Consider the following 22,243-nt stretch of genomic DNA (forward strand, 5'->3'; position numbering starts at 1 on the left):
TTGAGACCTTTTCTAAGATACTGGAGAGACCTATAGAACGTTCTGCTTTTATTGCATTATTCAGTGTGGCACCACAGGAGGCCCCTTTAACTTATTATGGCCAACATGCTGTGAAATTGCAGAGCGCGAATTTAAAATTACAGAAATATAAATATTTAACATTCATGAAAATACAAGTATTATACATCAAAATAAAGCTTAACTTCCTGTTAATCCAGCCGCTGTGTCAGATTTCAAAAAGGCTTTACGGCGAAAGCACACCACGCGATTTGAGGACAGTGCCCAGCATACAAAAACATGAAAAACATTTTTCAACCAGGCAGGAGCGACACGAAAGTCAGAATTAGCGATTTAATCATTGCCTTACCTTTGAAGATCTTCTTCTGTTGGCACTCCAAAAGGTCCCAGTTACATCACAAATGGTTATTTTGTTCGATAAAGTCCTTCTTTATATCCATAAAAAGAAAACTCAGTGTAGCTGGCGCGCTTCATTCAATAATCCACCGGTTTCCCTCCAAAATTAATACAAAATTAATCCCAAACGTTACCAATAAACTTATCCAAACAACTTTTATAAATCAAATCTCAGGTACCCTAACACGTAAATAAACAATACAATTTAAGACGGAAAATAGTATGTTAATTACCGAAGATAAATAACAAAGAACGTGCTTTCACCCACGCGCATGGAAACACTAAAGCCAAAATGGGAGCCACTTAGAAAAACTACAACTTCTAGCTCATTTTTCCAAAAACCAGCCTGACACTCTTTCTAAAGACTGTTGACATCTAGTGGAAGCCCTAGGAACTGCAATCTGGGAGGACTTCGCCTCATAATAAACATGAAAGCCATTGGAAACAGTGGAAGGGATGGTTTGCCCTCGGGGTTTCGCCTGCCATATCAATTCTGTTATACTCACAGACATCATTTAAACAGTTTTAGAAACTTTAGAGTGTTTTCTATCCATATCTACCAATTATATGCAAATCCTAGCTTCTGGGCCTGAGTAACAGGCAGTTTACTTTGTGGATGCTTTTCATCCGGACGTGAAAATACTGACCCCTACCCAAGAGAGGTTAAACAGTTATGGGCAACATGCTGGCATTTACTACTCTTCTAGCTAGACGTCTTATACTATTTAAGTGGAAGGCTGGTTTCTTTCTACTTTTAACCATTGGAAAAGGAAGTTTTGCAATATCTCAAGCTAGAGAAAATACACTACTCCATCCTATCCTTTGTAGAAGACATGGATCCGGCTAATTTCAAAACTCCATAAACAAACCCAAATTCAAATTTTTATATATATTTTTTAACTTTTTGAATAATATATATATTTTTTTACTATTTGATAATATTGCTCATTGTATATCATGCATACTTTAAGTCTGGTTTTGGGTTGGTGCTCTGTTAGAGCATGGGAGGGGGTTGGGGGGGGGGGGGGGTGATTTGGTAGAGGATCCGTGTGTTTTGATTTAATATGCACTCGAAAAGCAAATGGAGACCACTTTACCGTATGTTAATTTTTCACTCATGTTGGGTAGGCTACTCCGGTTATTTCGCTACGTGACATTCCTCCCAACCTCTGTATGCCATGGGCTCTCCAACCCTGTTCCTGCAGCCATAAGTGTTTGAGCAAGTCAAATCTGTTCGGGAACATTAAAAGTAACATGTTTTCACAACTAAACATATTTCAACTGTTGAAAGCCCTTCTCTTTGCACACTGGAAAAAGGAGAGGGGAGAAGATGGAAATGCATGGTGGTAAGATATTCTGTAGCTAAAGCTAATATGTCAGCCTATTAACTATGTTACTATGCTATTCAAAAAGAAAATACAAATTCACTATAATTGTAGGCTAACTGTACCAAAAAATATATATATATTTTTTTTTAAATGTCTTTCTGCCGTGTGTAATATGCGGTAGGCTATGTTTTGTATAACGGGACAATCATTTTAATTACGTTTTTGGGGGCTTGGACTCATATAGGCCTATGCATATACAGTGCATTCAGACTAAGTACTGAGTAAAGAGTCTGAATACATATGCAAATATGATTTCAGTTTTTTACTTTTAAGAAATTTGCTAAATTAAAAACTGTTTTTGCTTTGTTATTATGGGATATTGTGTGTAGATTGATGAGGGGAAAAACTACTTAATCCATTTTAAAATTAGGCTGTAACGTAACAAAATAAAGTAAAGGGGTCTGAAAACTTTCCCGAATGCACTTTAGCGTATGCATAAGCTTTAATATGCATATGGGTGTTTTGAATGAATCACCTTAGAAAGCGCTGTCCATTTCGTTGTGTTAGGCTTTGAAACAACATCCAAAATGACAATGTTGATCTTCTTTCTTCAAATTGATCAATCACAGTGATGTGAGTTTTAACCGTTTTGATGTGATTTTCAACTGCATTTGGATTTATGACAGAGAGGTTAGAGGGATAATAGAGCCATGAGTACCAGGCCATTAGAGAACTGATGATCGTTAGAGATATGTCCAGAGTGGACAAGAGATTATCGTGACTCAACACATAGAACATGGGAGCTAAGAGTGAAGGACACATTCAACATGTAGAATCGTAAGTATTGTTCCTAAAGATACTGAATATCTCTCTGTTGACTGGAAACTTTATTTTGGTAAAACCGAATAGTTTAGATTTCATTGATCAAGGATGCCAGTCTACAGAAGCTTCCGCAACGAGCCATCTGTAAACAATGGCTCGTGAAGCAAGCTAGCCTGCACTGGGAGTCGGGCTGCATCATGTTAGCCTTTCTAGGACACACGTTCCGCTAGCAGACCCCCCCCCCAACATTCCGCTAAAAAGGCAGCGAGGGAAATTGAATTATTATTTTTTTTTAATATTTAACTTTCACACATTAACAAGTCAATTACACCAAATGAAAGATAAACATCTTGTTTATCTACCCATCGTGTCCGATTTTTAAAATGTCTTACAGCGAAAACACAACATATATTTATGTTAGATCACCACCAAATCCAAAAAACACAGCCATTTTTTCCCAGCCAAAGGTAAAAGCAGAAATAGAGCAGAAATAGAGATAAAATGAATCACTAACCTTTGATAATCTTCATCAGATGACACTCATAGGACATCATGTTACACAATACATTTATGTTTTGTTCGATAATGTGCATATTTATATTCACAAATCTCGGGTTACATTGGCGCCAGGTTCAGAAATGCCTCCAAAATATCCGGAGTAATTACAGAGAGCCACGTCAAATAACAGAAATACTCATCATAAACTTTGATGAAAGATACATGTTTTACATATAATTAAAGATACACTTGTTCTTAATGCAACCGCTGTGTCAGATTCTTTTTTTTTTACTTAGGAAAAAGCATACCATGCAATAATCTGAGACGGCGCTCAGAAATACAACATTTCTCCGCCATGTTGGAGTCAACAGAAATACGAAATTACATCATAAATATTCCCTTACCTTTGATGATCTTTCATCAGAATGCAGTGCCAGGAATCCTAGTTCCACAATAAATCATTGTTTTGTTCGATAATGTCCATTACTAGTGTCCAATTAGCTACTTTTGCTAGCACGTTTAGTTCACATGTCCAAACGCTGGTGGCGGTCCAGGCAAATTCGGGCGAAAACTTTAAAAAGTTATATTCCAGGTCGAATAAACTGGTCAAATTAAGTAGAGAATCAATCTTCAGGATGTTGTTATCATATATATCCAATAACGTTCCAACCGGAACATACGTTTTTGTCTACAGAGTAATGCGCATAACCAGGAACTAGCATTCTGCCAGACCACTGACTCAAATAGCTGCCATCCGGCCCCACATCACACTAGAGGCTTCATTCCACGTTCTACTGACTGTGGAAGGCGTAGGAAGTGCGAACAGATCCATTTCTTACTGGGATGTGAATAGACAATGAGTTTAACATCAACCAGCCTCATAATTCCCACTTCCTGTTTGGATATTTTCTCAGGTTTTTGCCTGCCATATGAGTTCTGTTATACTCACAGACATAATTCAAACAGTTTTAGAAACTTCAGAGTATTTTCTACCCAATAGTAATAATAATATGCATATATTAGCATCTGGGACAGAGCAGGAGGCAGTTCACTATGGGCACCAATTCATCCAAAAGTGAAAATGCTGCCCCATATCCCTAAAAAGTTAAATAAGCATTTAAAACACATTTTCATCCAGGGTCTCCAGTTTTATGCCTGTGGGTTGCCATTGTAGTCCATTCTAGACCACCCAGTCATGCGAGAGTAAGGTACAAGGTAATCTCCCATTTCTACAGACCGAAAACGGGAGAGCCTGGATAGAAATGTGTTTTAAAATGCTTGTTTGATAGCGAAGGACACATTCAACTTGTCAAATCGTTCCTAGAGATATGGGATATGCCTCTGTTGACTGGAAACTATATTTTGGTGAAACCGAATAGTTTTGATTTTGTTGCTCAAGGACACCAGCCTACGGAAGCTTCCGCAACGAGCCGTCTAAACAAAGGCGCAACAGGCTAGCATGAGTAAGTGGAGCAGGCACAGTGCGCGATATAACAAGGAACAAGGGGTCGGCTGCACTTATATAGACTGTCTGGATCCGTGAGACACATTTGACAGAAGTAACGAAATTAACACAAATTCTAGTACCAGACCATTTATGTTCTAGTATCGAAAAAGTACAGACGTTTTGGTATACCGTGCAACACTAGTTCGCTGATGTGTGTGTGTTGTGGGCAACAATGCTCATCGCTCTGTGATGGACTGTAACCACAGTGCTAGTGCACGTGACCTTGCAGAGTTGCCTGTGGAAAGCCCCTAAGGGGAGCTTTGTCTCTCATCTAGCTTACCTCTGTCTCTGCAACCCCTTTCCTCTGCTCTCTCAGTCTCTGGTAATTTTCTCTTTTAAATCACATTTCCCCTTTCTTTCCCCTATCAATCTGTCTATGCCTCCACTCTCTATGGCTGTGTGCCCCTACCCCCCTGTGTGTGTGAGACATGGTACTGTGTGTGGTTTACCGTCTTTAGCCTGTACACAAGATGAGTGGCCCCGTGTGATTGACTAATCTGCCTGAATAGCTTTTTACAGAGCCAGGGCCAGTGTACACAGACCAACTGACAGAGAGCCAGACGCACCACCACTAAGCCCATGATACACGAAGGCTGCTTTATCGGTGCTGCACCTCTGGGCCTGTTTTGCCGGGGCCAGGCCCTGTTATTTTAGGAGCCCCGGTCAGAGGTCAAAACTGCAGAGCTGTACATGTTTCATTCTGTGCCCAGCAGTGGACAAAGACAAGGGAGAGCAAATGTCTGGAGTGTACACTCACACAGTCTCCCACTTTTACCAGTCCTCCTTATCTCTGATGGTTTGCTTCTGTGCTCGCATGTGCACAAACTAAAACGTGTGCATACACAAAATGTTGAAAAAGTAAATGGGTCTGAATACTTTCTGAATTCACTGTATAGACCTATAGTAAGAAAGCAGCGTTTTGGTCTCGAGGTCAGCGCATGGAGAATGGACTGATTTGGCCATTTTGGGAACTGGTTTAGCCTGAAAATGAGACTAACTAAACAAAACCCTCCACTCACAGTATGTGTTAAAATGTCATGTATTTTTTTTTAAGGAGCAGAGGTCAATCAAATACACGTTTTGATGACATCCAGCATCAGCATTGACCGTTTACTTGACCGCTGCTGCTTAAAAGACAAATACTATTTCAGTGACAGCAGGTTTTCCTAGTTTTTAATCACAAAACATACATTATCAAAATGGCAGCTTGGGTGTTATGTGCAAAATTATCATGATCATTTGACTGTGCTACAATTCTGTTAGAAACATGGCACGTTACATTCAGATCTATTTCCACCGGAGGACACTTGCCAGTCTACACGTAAGGAGGCCACTGACACATTTTAAATGTGACACATTTAAAAGCAACATTAATTAACCACACATTGCCCTTTGCACACAGTCACTGTTGGTGTGTGAACTGTTTCTCTCTCACATGTGGATATACACAATACTATGCGTCGTGTCAACTCCCATACAATGGCTAGCCTATGATTCCTTATTAAGCATGAATAAAAAATGTAATTATAGCACATGAAAATGAAAATGGTGGCATTTTAATGCATTCAGGCCTAGTAGGCATATTACTTGGCAGATAATACACTGGCAATGCCTTTATGCCTGCCTGGAACAAGCAAACTAAATTTATAGATTAGTTTTGCCTACATAATTCTACAATTTCAAGGTTGCAAAATTGCTTAGGGTTTTCAAGAAACAGGACCTGGTAAGAGAAAGACAGTTGGTTTGAAATTGAGACCCGAGTGATGAAAACTGAAACTGCAGTGTCTAGTAATATCTGTGGACGATTATGAACCCTGTACTAGAGCCAGTTCAGTTGGTTTTCATTCATCTGCGTGCGGTAGGCTAGTAGCAGGTGTTCTGATTTATACATTTCAGAAAATATGGTGTTTGGTTTAGGGATGTTAATGGTTAACCATTAATCGTTAATCAGTTAGCCGCTGAAAATACATTTGACCGGTCATGTCTATAGGTTAATTTGCATAATTGAGTGGAATTAAATTGGCGCAGGTGTATTTTCGTTTGTCGTCGTATTTTATCCCACGGCGCACAGCATACAGAGTCTAGTTTGAGGAGCGGAATGGCCTATCACCTGTCAGACAGCGCAAGAGCAGCTCCTCAAAAAGCTGGTGCTGGAGTGATACATGCTTTTATAAACCAAGTCATTGCGCAACAAATAACAATTCTAAATGCAATTGCGTGTTAAAACTGTTTTGATGGATACGAATAAAAACACATAATTTTTTATTTCTCATTCTCAACTCGTAAATAAAAGTGTGCCTCCCATTCGAGTGCATAGGCTACAGTCAACGGTAAACAGGCAATCAGCTCGTCACCCACAACTACAATGTGAGCTTGAGGCAGTATACTTGTTTGAAACCTGAACGTCTTACTTTACCTCAAATAACGAGGAATGTCTTACCTTGCTTGAAATTAGCCTAGCCAAAATCCAACCGTAGAAATGTCGCGGCAATGGACTTCCTCATGCCGTTAACCAGCATTTCTCCCCTGTTCTATTGGTTTTCACATCAACTTTCTTTTGTTGTCCAAAAGCCAAAGGCACAATCATAATCATATTAGCAACTCACCCTGGTTGTTGCTATTAGATTCCCCCTATAAGTTTCTAACTGCAATTTATGTTGATCTCTGTCACATATGGAACCGCATGAGGGGCGCTGTTTAGAACGGTGGTTTCCCGCGAATTGCATTTTGGCAAATGTTTGAAAAGTACATTTTATTAGCTACTTCATTAAATCAAATCTGATTTGTCACATGCGCCGAATACAACAGGTGTATGTATACCTTACTTACAAGCCCTTAACCAACAATGCTGTTTAGAGAAAAAAAAAAAGAAAAAAAATCCCCCACAATAATAATAATTAAAGAGCAGCAGCAAAGAGTCAGTGTGCGGGGCACCAGTTAGTCGAGGTAATCGAGGTAATATGTACACTACCGTTCAAAAGTTTGGGGTCACTTAGAAATGTCCTTGTTTTTGAAAGAAAAGCTATTTTTTTGTCCATAAATTTTTTATTTAACTAGGCAGAACAAATTCTTATTTACAATGACGGCCTAGGAACCGTGGGTTACCTCTTGACGCTAGGGGTCAGATTATTATTATTATTTTTTTTAAATAACGTTCCCAAGGTAAACAGACTATTTCTCAGGTCCAGATCGTAGAATATGCATATAATTTACAGATTAGGATAGAAAACACTCCAAAGTTTCCAAAACTGTCAAAAATATTGTCTGTGAGTATAACAAAACTGATTCTACAGGCAAAAACCTAACCCGGAAGTGATTTTTATTTTATTTATTTTTTTAATCTATGTTTCCTGGCCCGTCTTTCTTCTTTAAAGGGGTATCAACCAGATTCATTTTCCAATGGCTTCCTCAGGCTGTGACCAGGCTTTAGACAGTTTCAGGCTTTTAATTTGAAAAATGAGCGAGATTTTTCAAAACTAGTCAGGTGTCCTCTGATTAGTTCCTGCGTGCGAGACAGGTACCTCTCCATTTCCTTTTTCTCTCTTATTAAATAGGTTACGGTCCGGTTGAAATATTATCGATTATGTTTGTTAAAAACAACCTGAGGATTGATTATAAAAAACATTTGACATGTTTCTACGAACATTACGGATACTTTGGAATTTTCGTTATATTGAACGAGGCTTTGGTTTTCTGAACATAACGCGCAACCCAAATGGCGTTTTTTTGTTATAAAAGTAATATTTATCGAACAAAAAGAACATTCGTTGTGTAACTGGGAGTCTCGTGAGTGCAAACATCCAAAGATTATCAAAGGTAAGCGATTAATTTTATTGCTTTTCTGACTTTCGTGACCATGCTAATTTGGGGCTAGCTGTTGTAGCATTGATTGATACACTCACAAAAGCTTGGATTGCTTTCGCTGCAAAGCATATTTTGAAAATCTGACACGATAGGTGGATTAACAACAAGCTAAGCTGTGTTTTGGTATATTTCACTTGTGATTGCATGATTATAAATATTGTTAGTAATATTTTGCGCCCTGCAATTCAGCGGTTGTCTAGGAAAATGATCCCGCTAAAGGGATCCGTAGCACAGAGAAGTTAATGGCCTTGTTCAGGGGCAGAACGACAGATTTTTACCTTGTCAGCTCAGAGATTCCATCCACCAACCTTTCGGTTACTGGCTCAACGCTCTAACCACTAGGCTACCTGCCACCCCAAAATAACATCAAATTGATTAAAAATACAGTTGTTAATGTTGTAAATAACTATTGTAGCTGTAATGGCTGATTTTTTATGGAATATCTACATAGGCGTACAGAGGCCCATTATCAGAAACCATCACTCCTGTGTTCCAATTCCACGTTGTGTTAGCTAATCCAAGTTTATAATATTCAAAAGGCTAATTGTTCATTAGAAAACCCTTTTGCAATTATGTTAGTACAGCTGAAAACTGTTGTACTGATTAAAGAACAATAAAACTGTCTTTCTTTAGACTAGTTGAATATCTGGAGCATCAGCATTTGTGGGTCGATTACAAGCTCAAAATGTCCAGAAACAAAATACTTTCTTCTGAAACTCATCAGTCTATTCTTGTTTTGAGAAATTAAGGCTATTCCAGGTGAGAAACTGCCAAGAAACTGAAGATCTTGTACAACACTATGTACTACTCCCTTCACAGAACATCGCAAACTGGCTCTAACCAGAATAGAAAGAGAAGTGGGAGGCCCCGGTGCACAACTGAGCAAGATGACAAGTACATTGGATTGTCTAGTTTGAGAAACAGATGCCTCACAAGTCCTCAACTGGCAGCTTCATTAAATAGTACCCGCAATACATCCGCCTAAATGTCAAAAGTGAAGAGGTGCCTCCGGGATGCTGGCCTTCTAGGCAGAGTTGCAAAGAAAAAGCCATATCTCAGACTGGCCAAGAAAAAAAAAATTAAGATGGGCAAAAGAACACAGACACTGGACGGAGGAAGACTGTAAAGAAGTGTTATGGACAGACAAATCTAAGTTTGAGGTGTTCGGATCACAAAGAACAACATTCGAAAAAAATGAAGATGCTGGAGGAGTGCTTGACGCCATCTGTCAAGCATGGTCGAGGCAATGTGGTGTCTGGGGGTGCTTTGGTGGTGATAAAGTGGAAGATTTGTACAGGGTAAAAGGGATCTTGATAAAGGAAGGCCATCACTCACAGGCATACCCTGTGGACAGCGCTTAATTGGAGCCAATTTCCTTCTACAACAGGACCCAAAGCACAGCTCCAAACTATGCAATAACTATTTAGAGAAGAAGCAGTCAGCTGGTATTCTGTCTATAATGGAGTGGCCAGCGCAGTCACCGGATCTCAACCCTATTGAGCTGTTGTGGGAGCAGCTTGACTGTATGGTACGTAAGAAGTGCCCATCAAGCCAATCCAACAAGCATGGGGTGAAATCTTCAGATTACCTCAACAATTTGACAACTAGAATGCCAAAGGTCTGCAAGGCTGTAATTGCTTCAAATAGAGGATACTTTGACGAAAGCAAAGTTTGAAGGACACAATTATCATTTCAATAAAAATAAAAAACATTTATAACCTTGTCAATGTCTTGACTATATTTCCTATTCATTTTGCAACTCATTTCATGTATGTTTTCATGGAAAAAACAAGGACATTTCTAAGTGACCCCAAAGTTTTGAACGGAAGTGTACATGTAGGTAGAGTTATTAAAGTGACTATGCATAAATAATAATAGAGTAGCAGCAGCAGCTTAAAGGGGGCGGGGGGCAATGCAAATAGTCTGGGTAGCCATTTGATTAGATGTTCAGGAGTCATGGCTTGGGGGTAGAATCTGTTTGGAAGCCTCTTGGACCTAGACTTGGTGCTCCGGGAACTGCAAGCTTTGCGGTAGCAGAGAGAACAGTCTGTGACTAGGGTGGCTGGAGTCTGACAATTTTTAGGGCCTTCCTCTGACACCGCCTGGTATAGAGGTCCTGGATGGCAGGAAGTTTGCCATGCCAAGTCTCCTGAGGGGGAATAGGTTTTGCCGTGCCCTCTTCACGACTGTCTTGGTGTGCTTGGACCATGTTAGTTTGTTGGTGATGTGGACACCAAGGAACTTGAAGCTTTCAACCTGCTTCACTACAGCCCCGTCCATGAGATTTCATTACAGCATTTGCATGTTCAATAATAGGCTATAGCCTTTAAGACGATAGGCTTGCCATTATTCCATGTTTTCATTAAGCGCTTAATGAAAAATGTCAGTTCCTTGTATGTATGCATAGCATTTTTTGTTATTTTACTGTTTGGGGGGGGAAAAATACAGTTTGTTGATCGGTTAATGAGGGTTGGTTAGTCGGAACCAACGTTGACAGAAATTTGCACCCCTAGTTTGGTTATCTATTCTCTTAAAATTGATATAGTTTTTTTTTAACCAAATAGTCGAGGCCTAGATCGCAATATCATTTCATATAATATCATAAGGCCATAAGCATATGGAAATAGGCTTATATTACATAACATCCCAATAATGGATCATTGTAACATTATATAAATACTATATTAAAAAGCAGAAAAACATTTCCCCAATAGCAAATAGTGGAACAATTCCCACAATTTCAATCAAAGTTTGAGTCAATTCACATTCCTAGTTCCATAACGGTGTAGTGACTAGGCCTAAACAAGAAACTCACTGGTGTGCTTAATGATAGCCTAAGAGAAGACGGTACAAATTTGCGTAGCTTTAACTTTGATAAAAAGAACAAGAAGGCAGAGCGGGTTATTCTGAGTACTAAAGCATGTCTTTTTCATCACTCATTACGTTTCCTGTAACTCTTGAGGGCGGCTAATTGAGTAACTGTTTTCACTGGCTCAGGCAAAATTTTCAGACGCTTAGTTGTGGTATGCAGTGTGACTGAAATTAACGCTGCATGTTGCTTTGTGGGTTTGAAGTATAGGCCCTAACAAAAAACAGATGGCCGATGAGGTTTGGTAGTATAATAAGTATTTTCCATTGGGGCAATTCCGTGGGAAAGTCAACCTGAGCATCCACAAATGAAGTTAGTCATTTTCAAATGAAACCATGGTCAAATGTATCTTTAAAAAAAGGTCTATATGTTAGAGTTCAGGCTTTATTTTAAATGTTCAGTTAGTAAATTGTATGAATTTAGACCATTACAGAGTAGGATGTCAAGTCTCAAAAAAGTATTTTCAGTCAATAATATTTTATGGCTTTTAAAAAGGGCTCACAGAACTTGTTTTTCCACACTGTCCCCCAGTGTTAGTTATGAAGATGAGATGTTATTGAAGCAACTGGGACAAGCAATGTAACATTCATAAAGTACTTTTAGGAAAAGGCTGTGGCAAAAATGCACCTTACATCAGATCATCTTGAAACTCTCTCTGTAAAGCGAACTTCTTTCAAGGTTTTATATGGTCTATAATTGTTTTTTCTTTTCATTATCAGTATCCTTTTTTAGCGTATTGATATCCGTAACATCCATAACAGATCTGGATGTGATGGTTATTGATGCACCAGAAATTCGCTTCAGAAGATTGTGCATTCACCACATTGTGCGATTGTTCTGAGATGTATTCTTCAGGCTTTCACGGAAGCAATTGTTGATATCTTGAAAATTATGTGTTGTAGCTAAGATTCTGTTGGAAACTATATGCTGAAATGCATTTCTCATACATGGCAGTAGTATTTTTGAGATAGAAAGATGAGAAAAGTGTTAATCAACAATCTTTGAAAAGTCCTGGAATGTCCTTTTCAAATGAAAGTCCCCCAAAATATACTGACTTTATCCTGTGTTCAGAAAAACATGCATTGGCAGTATTGACACATGCACTGTGCATTCGGAAAGTATTCAGACCCCTTGACCTTTTCCACATTTTGTTATGTTACAGCCGTATTCTAAAATTGATTGAATTGTTCCTCATTAAATCTACACACAATACCCCATTATGACAGGTTAAAACAGGTTAAAATACATTTTAGCAAATATTATTTGTTAAAATTGTATATTACATATACATAAGTATTCAAACCCTTTACTCAGTACTTTTTGAAGCACCTTTAGTAGCGATTACAGCCACAAGTCTTCTTGGATATAACGCTACAAGCTTGGCACACCTGTATTTGGGGAATTTCTCCCATTCTTCTCTGCAATTCCTCTCAAGCTTGTGTCAGGTTGGATGGGGAGTGTCGCTGCACAGCTATTTTTCAGGTCTCTGTCCCAAAGTCTGTCCTGCATTGTCTTGGCTGTGTGCTTAGGGTCATTTTTCCGTTGGAAGGTGAACCTTCGCTCCAGTCTGAGGTCTTGAGCGCTCTGGAGCAGGTTTTCATCAAGGATCTCTCTGTACTTTACTCCGTTTATCTTTCCCTCGATCCTGACTACTCTCCCAGTCCCTGCCGCTTAAAAACATCCCCCACAGCATGATGCTGCCACCACCACGCTTCACCGTAGGGATGGTGCAAGATTTCCTTCAGGTCAAAGAGTTCAACCTTCATTTCATCAGACCATCGAATGTTGTTTCTCATGGTCTGAGACTCATTCAGGTGCCTTTTGGCCCAGGCTGTCATGTGCCTTTTACTGAGGAGTGGCTTCGGTCTGGCCACTACCATAAAGGCCTGTTTGGTGGAGTGCTGCAGAGATGGTTGTCTATCTGGAAGGTTCTCCTGTCTCCACAGAGGAACTCTGGAGCTCTGTCAGAGTAACCATCAGGTTCTTGGTCACCTCCCTGACCAAGACCCTTCTCCCCTCGATTGCTGAGTTCGTCCGGACGGCCAGCTCTAGGAAGAGTCTTGGTGGTTCCAAACTTCTTCCATTTAAGAATGATGGACAACACTGTGTTCTTGGGGGCATTCAATGCTGCAGAAATGTTTGGTTACCCTTCCCCAGATCTGTGCCTCAACACAATCCTGTCTCGGAGCACTACGGACAATTCCTTCAACCTCATGGCTTGGTTTTTGCTCTGACATGCATGGTCAACTCCAATCAAGTTGTAGAAACATCTCAAGGATGATCAATGGAAACAGGATGCACCCTGAGCTTATTTTCATAGCAAAGGGTCTGAATACTTACGTAAATAAGGTATCTGTTTTATGTTACAATATTCCAGATTTTATTTTATTTTTATACAAGAAAACGTTTACTTCTTATATACAGTTGAAGTTGGAAGTTTACATACATTTAGGTTGGAGCCATTAAAACTTGTTTTTCAAACAATACGTTAAATGTTAAGTTTGCTGAAAATAAATGCAGTTGACAGTGAGAGGTGAGAGTTTCTTTTTTTTGCTGAGTTTATGTGTGAAAGTTGTTTTGATTTAGAATGGACCATTATCATGCACCTGTATTGAAACCGGGTCAGCGGGATGTCATCTATGCACTTAAAAAGCGAATGGAGGACACTTTTCCCCGTGGTTTATTTTCATGCCAGCTAGGTAGGCTATACTGCTGTTGTAAATATAAGCAATGTGCTTAATGTGTGTGTCTATAGTACTCCTTAGGGTACAAAGTTAACACTCGATGAGAGCCCAATATGGTTACTGCCCAGAGAAAGACCATGCCAGCTGAACTGAAACGTTTATGTCAAGCTTTAGATCACCTGTATTTGACAGCCAGTTTAGGTAGAGCAACCTAAACGTCACTTCCAAATTATCAGAGCTCCTGCAGCAGCAATTGCCAATAATAAGTGAAGCCCAGTTTAATGAAATAAAACCCCATCAGAAAGAGCCAGATTAATGTGATAGTAGAAGGGGAGAGCCCAGTTCAGCAGCTGGGACCAGGGGGCTTTACCTTGGGGGGGTCATAGAGCTCCAGCTGGAACCTCTCTCCTGCTAGGCCGTCTCTGATCTTCCTCACCAGTAGGCGGCAGCGCTCCCAGCGATGCTGTGTGTCCGAGATCGTGTCGTCAACCACCAGGTACCTCAGCTGCCCCTCTTTGCACCTGCCCGCAGCCTGCGGCCCGCGCTTCACACTCTGCCTACTGCCAAACCTGCTGGCCAGACGGTCTAGGAGGTGGACCGCCTTGGACGAGGCAGAGGTCTCGGGGGAGGGGTTCACAGTCAGCGCTGACAACGATAAGGCCGTCACTTCGTCCAGACTCCCTCCTGTTCCCCTGTCCCCCGGCCCTCTCGACAGCAGGTCCTGAGGTGGCGGCAGGGGCTCCTTAAGAAGACAGCGCACGCTCTGCCTGATCTGGCTGACAGAGAAGTGCGTGACATCAGCAGCAGCGGGTGAGGTGGGGGTGTACCATTCAGACACAGGCCGCCGCTCCGACACAGACACCTCCTCCTGGCTGTGGCTCCGGACGGGAGCTCGAGCTCGCACCCCTGGGTTGGCTGATGAGCACTGGAGGGGCTGCTCCACCACCCCGTGCTTCGGCTTTGGGTCCAGCACAGTGAACAGGGCCGGGGCGCCAGGCTGGCCCGCCTCCCGGTAGTCCAGCACCCCGGAGGAGGAGGTGATGCGGAGCTGGCCCATCATGGGCGAAGGGGCCAATGCAGGGATCTTTTCGGCCACCTCGCTGTGGAAGTGCTGCTGAAACAGCTCGCTGAACTGCTTGGAGAAGCTGTCCGGTGGGATGACATCATGATCTGGCCGCTCCCTGGCAAAGTTACGGTAGTGGTTGGCTAGTTCCCGGGCCGTGGCTATGGCATGCAACTCGCAGAATTCCCTCCAGCCACACGGTGCTGCAACGGAAGCTGTGGTTGTCGCCTGATGGATAGTGTCACCATTCATTGCAGTAACCAGCACAGCTGAGAATCACTACAAATTAAAAAGGTGTTGGGGGGACAGGGGAGGGAAGAGATGTATTATTAATAGGGGCCATTTTAATACATTCACTTACATTTGAAAAATATCTATTGATACAGATCCAAGGCCTATTCAACTTAAAACCTTCAACTATCATTAAGAACCTCTGTGCACCCAAAATCCAAGACCTTTGGAAGTCTAAGGGAAGAGTATGATACACAACACGTAGTTGGACATTTGGAAAAGGAGAGCAGATTTCTGATTTTATATACAATAAAACAAATTCAATTTATTTACAGATTAAGTATCTGCTGCACCCAAAAATATAATTTGAATCAATGGAAAAACACACACACACACACATATCTCACACACACACACAAGATTCTGATAAATCTGAAGAGCAACCAGAGGGAAAAAGTTACTGGATGATTATAGTAGCCTCAGTCAAACTATAAAAGCATATATCCTTAAAAAAACAAAAAAAGTGTGTGCTTGCTAGTCTTAAAGTAATTGTTGTAGCAAGTGAGTCTATTTACTTCTATGACCATTGAAATGCAAATAATAAAGAGGGTGAGATGTCTAGTGTTCTTGCTTTCGGCAAGCACAATAATAAGGAAAAAGTATCCTGCTAGCCTACCTTGAGAACAACTTCATTACACCTCAACTCCCGAGTGGCGCAGCGGTCTAAGGCACTGCATCTCAGTGTTAGAGGGGTCACTACAGACACTCTGGTTCGATTCCAAGCTGTATCACAACCGGCCGTGATTGGGAGTCCCATAGGGTGGCGCATAATTGGCCCAGCGGCGTCCGGGTTTGGCCGGTGTAGGCCATCATTTTAAATAAGAATTTGTTCTTAACTGACTTGCCTAGTTAAATAAAAGGTTAAATAAAAATATTAACCGGAGTTAGTAAAAAGCCGGGACAATAAAACCTGTTTAGATTAAGTCCAAATCAGTTTCATATGCTTTACAGAGGAAGAAGGCCACATGAATGGAGCCAACAGTAATGTGACAGTGAATGAAGGGCAAATAGAGGAAGTTGGCTTTAGCATTTCTCAATGGATGCTACAAACAGCTGAGGCTTCTCCTTTTTCAAGATGAGAGCCCATGTTGTGGACTACTGTTGCCAAAACACACACTAGGCAGTCATCTATGGCCTCTCCCTCCCTCGAGACAGAAGACCAAGGCCTGTGAAACGCCAACATTCTGAGCTTAATTGTGATATTGTATAGACCTTACGGTTTTAGCCAGAATTCATTGCTTTTGTGGAAATAGTCAAAGTCTAAACGCCAAAGTCTCCAACTGCCTTCAAAAACCGAAAGGTCACATGCTGTGGCATTTTTAAAATCAAATGAGATCACTTACCAGTTGCCTTATCAATGGGTGCAGTGATCAAACCTCAGCTTTCTACTCTCATACACATTTTAACCGGAATAAGGAAATTAAACAAATCACTGGACGCGTCCTTAAAGTAATGGGTCAATGGACTGATGCATCCATCTCTCCAAAATAGAGACATTCAATGACCCTTCTGAGAACGGATTTTTTTCCCAAAAGACAATCACTGACTAAGGTTTGTTTTTCAACATGGCTCCCAACATCAAAAAGCAACACAACTCAATGCTGGAGTTACGCACTTTCATGGTGTATTAAACAATAATTTCCTCATTACATATCTTCGCAGCAGAGTAAGGTCTACTAGAGGAAGTGGGGGCGAACCTTTCAACAGATCACAGAAACCACAGAATCAGGGGGAGTGGCCCAGCCCTGCATGGAGAAAAAAAAAAAAGAAAAAAAAAAGAGGGGTCTCTTGGACTGAAATCTCTAACCTAAATTTGACTGCGTGCCCCACTTTTTTCCTGTTTTGGCTCACTAACAAACCATGTTTTTTTATATAACGTATAGGAGTCTGAGACGTCACTTCAATGCGTTTCAGAGGCATAGGTAGCATCCAGATATATTGCGTCACCAACCATCAATGCCCCACTACCCTTCCTCACCACCCCAAAACCCCTGTACGCATGCTCCCGCCGGCACTCCCACCCCTGTCGCTGGCCCCTAGATCACTGTTTCTATCAGCGTAGCCAGCTCAGTCATGACTCAGCAGCCTCCAGCACTGCAACATACACTTCCTCTCCTCCAGTGTGCCTGCCTTGCCCTGGCCTAGGCTGTCTCAGTCCCCCGCATTCTCTTTGGGCTCAGCCGTGTGCCCAGTGACACTACCCAAACCCTCCTCCCTGGGTCACCAACAGTCCATACTCACTGTGCCATCATGTTTTACTAGAGGCAGAGCAGAGACAACCCTACACATACACAGCAGTGTCATCATGTGATATTATCAGCCCTAGTGGATGCTCTCTTGCAGGGTGGACCTAGATATCTGAGGTCATATCTGTGCTCACACACTACACAGTGTTTCTTGTTAGCCCCGGTGGGAACGGCGGTTACTTTCGGGCATGGAGAAGACAAAAGAGCCCTCACTGACTTGTCTACATTCTCAAGCCTGCTGCAGTGGGCCCAGTAAAGAGTTTATCCCAGGCAGATGACAAACACTCACCTTGAACATATTATGACACAGAGATAAAGTTGACTGTTTTACTGAGGCTGTTTTTAGCAAGAGAACCCACCCCTCTATTCTTAGGCTACATAAGTAACTGTTAAAGTAGCCAATCCCCTGTTATCGCACGATAACTTGAATCCCATCCAAAACTCTTGTTGATTCTCCATATTGCACTGGTTCGGTGTTTGAATACAAGTAGTTTTCAGGAAAGAAGAAAACACTGACTAACTGGGCACACAGAGAAGTATGTAAAAGCCACATTCTGGCCTGGGTCTCTGAGGGAGGGAGGGAACGAACCCAGGTGGCAGACTCACTGAGACAAAAGATAGCTCTAGCGGCCAGTTCTGCTTGGGCAGCAATCTCAGGAACAGGAAACCCTGCCCTGCCCGGGCCTGGCAACCAGCTCCAACAGAAACCCTACCCCCAGACTAGCCTGGAAACGGTGGGAGCCAGCTCCCATACAGTTCAATACCCTGAGCCAGAGAGGAAGCTGAAGCGCACACCAGCCAGCTTGAAGTCCACATACAGCAACGACATCATATTGGTGTAGGCTATGTGGGAAAGGGATGGGATACGTAGGCTGTGTTCAGTTCTCTGTGTCAACTCTTTGTCCGTACAAAGCAATAATCTAAAGCGGTCGTAAACTATAGTATAGGCTACTAGTGGAGTATATTGTATTGACAACTGGAGCTTTTCTTTACCTCTCTAGTAGCTTCTGGGTACGTTACCAGTATAGTTGATTCCTCTTTGGCAGAGGAGCCATAAAGTCTACCCTTTGTTTTAATCCCCAGTCCTTCAACATGCTTTACGCACAACAATGCAAGCTCAGCCCAACACAATGTAGCTATACTTTATACGCACAGAAGGAACACAAACAATTTCCTGGATTTACACTGCAATATAGAACGCAAACAAAATAAAAACACAACATGCAACAATTTCAAAGATTTTACCGAGTTACAGTTCATAAGGAAATCAGTCAATTGAAATAAATAAATTAAGCCCTAATCTATGGATTTCACATTACAGCGAATACAGATATGCACCGGTTGGGCACAGATAGCTTTATAAATAATTTTTTTTTTTTTTAAAGTGCGTGGATAGGGGCGTGGATAATAAAACCAGTCAATATCTGGTGTGACCACCATTTGTCTCATGCAGCGTGACACATCTCCTTCGCATACAGTTGATCTGGCTGTTGATTGTGGCCTGTGGAATGTTATCCCACTCCTCTTCAATCGCTGTGCGAAGTTACTGAATATTGTTGGGAACTGGAATACACTGTAGAGCATCTAAAACATGCTTAAATGGGTGACATGTCTGGTGAGTATGCAGAGCATGGAAGAACTGGGACATTTTCAGCTTCCAGGAATTGTGTACAGATCCTTGCGACATGGGGCCGTACATTATCTTCGTGAAACATGAGGTGATGGTGGCGGATGAATGGCACAACAATGGGCCTCATGATCTCACCACAGTATCTCTGCATTCAAATTGCCATCGATAAAATGCAATTTGTTCGTTGCCTATAGCTTATGACTGCCCATAAGCCCAGCGCAACCATGGGGCACTCTGTTCACAACATTGACATCAGCAAATCGCTGGCCCACACGACGATATACACGCTGTCTGCCATCTGCCCAGTACAGATGAAACCGAGATTAATCCCTGAAGAGCACATTTCTCCAGCATGCCAGTGGCCATCGAAGGTGAGCATTTGTCCACTGAAATCGGATATGACGCCAAACTGCAGTCAGGTCAAGATCCTGCTGAGGATTACAAGCAGGCAGATTAGCTTCCCTGAGACGGTTTCTGACAGTTTGTGCAGAAATTCTTTGGTTGTGTAAACCCACAGTTTCATCAGCTGTCAGGGTGGCTGGTCTCAGATGATCCTACAGGTGAAGAAGCAGGATGTAGAGGTCCTGGGCTGGCGTGGTTACACTTGGTCTGCGGTTGTGAGGACAGTTGGACGTACTTCCAAATTCTCCAAAATGAGAAATGAACATTCAATTATCTGACAACAGCTCTGGTGGACATTCCAACAGTCAACATGCCAACTGCACACTCCCTTAAAACTTGACATCTGTGGCATTGTGTTTCATGACAAAACTGCACATTTTAGAGTGGTCTTTTATTGTCCCCAGCACAAGGTTTACCTGTGTAATGATCATGCTGTTTAATCAGCTTCTTGATATGCCACACCTGTCAGGTGGACGGATTATCTTGATATTTAAATGTACATTTTTACTTCTAATTACTACCACAAAGATGACTGCCGGTCCACCTACCATTGAATGTCAAGTTAAATTGTCATGTATATTCTATTATCTATATTTCCATAGGTTTCCTATGGAGGATTGACAGTATAATTTAAAAACAGATATTCCATTCAATAAAACATTATTCAAAGTGTGGCACTCCAACCATCTTGAATGTTGACATTTTTTACAGTTATTAAACATGAGCATGTTGTCTCAGCTGATGGCGGGCACAACACAAAAACCTTAGATGATGTAAAATAGGCACTAATTGACGTTAAAAGGTTAAACAAATTACATACTTTTATTAAAAACATTTTTATGCAGAAAATTATACAATAGTTTGACAACCCTGTAAGCTTGTAAGCTTTTAAATGATATCAACTCTCAACCGTTTCTCTTTTCCAGTGATGAATATATGGATGTCTCATAATACAGTGGGGTATGTAAAATGGGTCAACATTGAGGACCTCGAATGTTCTGGCATTCAGGTCCAAAAGGTCACTTTCTGAGCACTTCTACAACGGGCAAATAGGTACGGATGGCTTCGTTCAAATCAAAAAGTGATAGAACTAAAATGGATTTACCCATAGCAGCGTGAATTAGTGGTGCTGGGACCAATGATAAATAAAAATAATTTGGGCAAAATTAGACCAAAAAAATATTTCCTACAAAATTATATTACTCCTGTCTAAACAGAAATAAATAACATCATTCAAATTACTACAATAGAGAGCATAATTTAGCCACAGAGGATCAATAGCTTCTCAAAAACTGGCTGTGGATTACGTTTTATAACAAGCACTTAAAGTCGGGAAGGCCGCAATTTAGGAAGTTCTCGCACCTAATATAGAACAGCTTGATGCATTGTGGCCATAGATACAGTTGAAGTCGGAAGTTAACTTACACTTAGGTTGGAGTCATTAAAACTCGTTTTTCAACCACTCCACAAATTTCTTGTTGACAAAATTAGTTTTGTTAAGTTGGTTAGGACATTACTTTGTGCATGACACAAGTATTTTTTCCAACAATTGTTTACAGACAGATTATTTCACTGTATCACAATTCCAGTGGGTCAGAAGTTTACATACACTAAGTTGGCTGTGCCTTTAAACAGCTTAGAACATAACAGAAAATGTCATGGCTTTAGAAGATTCTGATGGGCTAATTGACATAATCTGAGTCAATTGGAGGTGTACCTGTGGATGTATTTCAAGGCCTACCTTCAAACTCAGTGCCTCTTCGCTTGACATCATAGGAAAATCAAAAGAAATCAGCCAAGACGTCAGAAAAAAAATCTGGGTCATCCTTGGGAGCAATTTCCAAACGCCTGAAGGTACCACGTTATTCTGTACAAACAATAGTACGCAAGTATAAACACCATGGGACCACGCAGCCGTCATACTGCTCAGGAATGAGACACGTTCTGTCTCCTAGAGATGAACGTACCTTGGTGCGAAAAGTGCAAATCAATCCCAGAACAACAACCGCAAAGGACCTTGTGAAGATGCTGGAGGAAACAGGTACAAAAGTATCTATATCCACAGTAAAACAAGTCCTATATCGACATAATCTAAAAGGCCACTCAGCAAGGAAGAAGCCACTGCTCCAAAACCGCCATAAAAAAGCCAGACTACGGTTTGCAACTGCACATGGGGACAAAGATTGTACTTTTTGGAGAAATGCCCTATGGTCTGATGAAACAAAACTAGAACTGTTTGGCCATGATGACCATTGTTATGTTTGGAGGAAAAAGGTGGAGGCTTGCAAGCCGAAGAACACCATCCCAACAGTCAAGCACGGGGGTGGCAGCATCATGTTGTGGGGGTGCTTGCTGCAGGAGGGGCTGGTGCACTTCACAAAATAGATGGCATCATGAGGAAGGAAGATTATGTGGACACATTGAAGCAGCATCTCAAGACATCAGTCAGGATGTTAAAGCTTGGTCGCAAATGGCTCTTCCAAATGGACAAGGACCCCAAGCATACTTCCAAAGTTGTGGCAAAACGGCTTAAGGGCAACAAAGTAAAGGTATCGGAGTGGCCATCACAAAGCCCTGACCTCAATCCCATAGAAAATTTGTGGGCAGAACTGAAAAAGTGTGTGC

The 22,243-nt window shown here is 41.4% G+C and overlaps 1 protein-coding gene across 3 annotated transcripts in view; it reads right to left on the bottom strand.

The window, feature by feature from the left end:
• LOC129825944 (SH2B adapter protein 3-like) overlaps window positions 1-22,243 on the bottom strand; it is a 63,878-nt gene that overhangs the window by 32,295 nt on the left and 9,340 nt on the right. For 2 of the 3 annotated variants that reach the window (XM_055886097.1, XM_055886098.1), the window contains exon 2: window positions 14,357-15,328. In XM_055886097.1, coding sequence (XP_055742072.1) covers window positions 14,357-15,301 — 945 coding nt within the window. In that variant the 5' untranslated portion in view covers window positions 15,302-15,328. Of the gene's footprint in view, window positions 1-14,356; window positions 15,329-15,956; window positions 17,049-22,243 lie in introns of those variants that run through there. The other variant, XM_055886099.1, reaches the window with a different exon arrangement.

Source organism: Salvelinus fontinalis, chromosome 28 (genome assembly GCF_029448725.1).
Source record: "Salvelinus fontinalis isolate EN_2023a chromosome 28, ASM2944872v1, whole genome shotgun sequence".
Classification (NCBI taxonomy): domain Eukaryota; kingdom Metazoa; phylum Chordata; class Actinopteri; order Salmoniformes; family Salmonidae; genus Salvelinus; species Salvelinus fontinalis.